At 43.7% G+C, this 1,594-nt stretch overlaps 1 protein-coding gene across 1 annotated transcript; it reads left to right on the forward strand.

Annotated features, from left to right (window-relative positions):
- Positions 1–267: 267 nt before the first annotated feature.
- LOC125504132 (cytosolic 10-formyltetrahydrofolate dehydrogenase-like) lies at positions 268–1,284 on the forward strand (the record flags this gene model as incomplete). Its single annotated transcript, XM_048665573.1, is given in 5 exon segments — positions 268–448; positions 512–647; positions 704–868; positions 929–1,031; positions 1,104–1,284. Coding segments are annotated over 5 exon segments (746 nt in total), but the record flags the coding sequence as incomplete, so codon positions are not given.
- Between the last annotated feature and the right edge of the window lie 310 nt (positions 1,285–1,594).

A 1,594-nucleotide genomic window follows, 5' to 3' on the forward strand; every position in this document is an offset into this window, starting at 1 on the left:
ATATCTCGGAGGCAAAATGAGCAAGAACGCTCATTTGTACATCATTCTAGACAGAAATAAATGGCCTTTTTAGAAAGTGAACCATGGATGGGGAATTGTTGGCAGTTTTCTCAAAAAATGCTTCAATTCAAGAAGTTTTAGATTTGCGTGGTTTTTTTTGAGTTGCAAAATCCACTTGAACATGACGCTGCTTTTTTCGAAGTTTCTCAAGAACCATTCGAGCCACAGAATTCGTTTTGGCATCGTTGGATAGAGAATTGAATGGGAGGATCCGCCCTTGACTCAATATGGGTGCTAATGAACTGTTGTTTAGGACATTGATTTGTGGTGACAAAAGGGCCGGCTTGTCCATTTTTTGGGCTGACGATGGGCTTGACACAGGGCCTATCTTGTTGCAAGAAGAATGCGATGTTCTTGAAGATGACACAGTGGATACGCTATACAAGAGGTAACTGTCTTGATCTTGCGATGTTAGACCCAGATGTTTGAAGAGCTGAAACCTACATTGCAGATTTCTCTATCCTATTGGGGTATCAGCGGTAGCTCGAGCCGTTGACATGGTAGCTGACGGAACTGCCCCGAAAGTGACCCAAAGCGAAAAAGGCGCCACTTACGACCCGATGTTGAACAAGCCCGACTTGCAGAAGGTAAATCATAGTTTCCGCCCAGTACCCAGCGACTAATCAGCTGACCAAACTTTTAGATTAATTTCGAAAAAACTGGTGTGGAGCTGCACAACTTTATTAGGGGAATGGACTCGGTTCCAGGGGCCAGTTGCCAACTGCGACTGCCCAACAACGAAGAGTTTCAAGAGGCGCTGCTGTTTGGGTCCAGTTTGTGGAAAGGGGCTGTACCAATAGGAAGAGAAGTGAGTCATTTTTTCTAATCATGTTTTAGTATGGCGTCATTTGCTTTTTGCTCCTTGCAGGTTGAAATCCGGGGAACAACTGCAGGAATTATCCACGATGGTGGTTTGCTCCTATGTGGTTCTGATGGAGACTACGTGAATGTGAAGCGAGTTAAAGTGGCCGGTATTTGATTTTTCTTTTCGAATCGTTTTTGCTGACGACTCAGGAAGAAATTTAATATTGTTTTCCTTTCAGGCCGGATAAAAAATGCATCAACCCTCGACCAACAAACCAAGCAACTCCAATTGGAATACACTGCCGAAGAAAAAGAACAGCTCGAAGAAGTCCGAGACATTTGGGAGGCGATCCTCAGTATCGACATCGAAGATGATACCGACTTCTTTGCTTCTGGGGCCGGCTCTATGGATGTCGTCAGGTAATTTACAGCATTACATACACTTCATATAAAAATTATTAATAGTACAGCTACCTGTAACTGTGTGCAATGTTGCCGGTTATGCTTGACTGACAATTGGTGTGTCATTAGAAGAAGTAGTCAGTTAGTTGCAAGGGCGGATCCAGGAGGGGGGGTCATGAGGGTCATGACCCCCCCCCTTCAATTCTCTATTGAACGATGCTAAAACGAATTCTCTCTAGAATGATGTACAAATGAGCGTTCTTGCTCATTTTGCCTCTGAGAAATGAGCAAAAACGGGACGAAAAACATGAAATTTTGGCATAATCTT

Source organism: Dendroctonus ponderosae, unplaced genomic scaffold (assembly GCF_020466585.1).
Source record: "Dendroctonus ponderosae isolate FM_Combo_2020 unplaced genomic scaffold, Dpon_F_20191213v2 Dpon_F_20191213_4, whole genome shotgun sequence".
Classification (NCBI taxonomy): domain Eukaryota; kingdom Metazoa; phylum Arthropoda; class Insecta; order Coleoptera; family Curculionidae; genus Dendroctonus; species Dendroctonus ponderosae.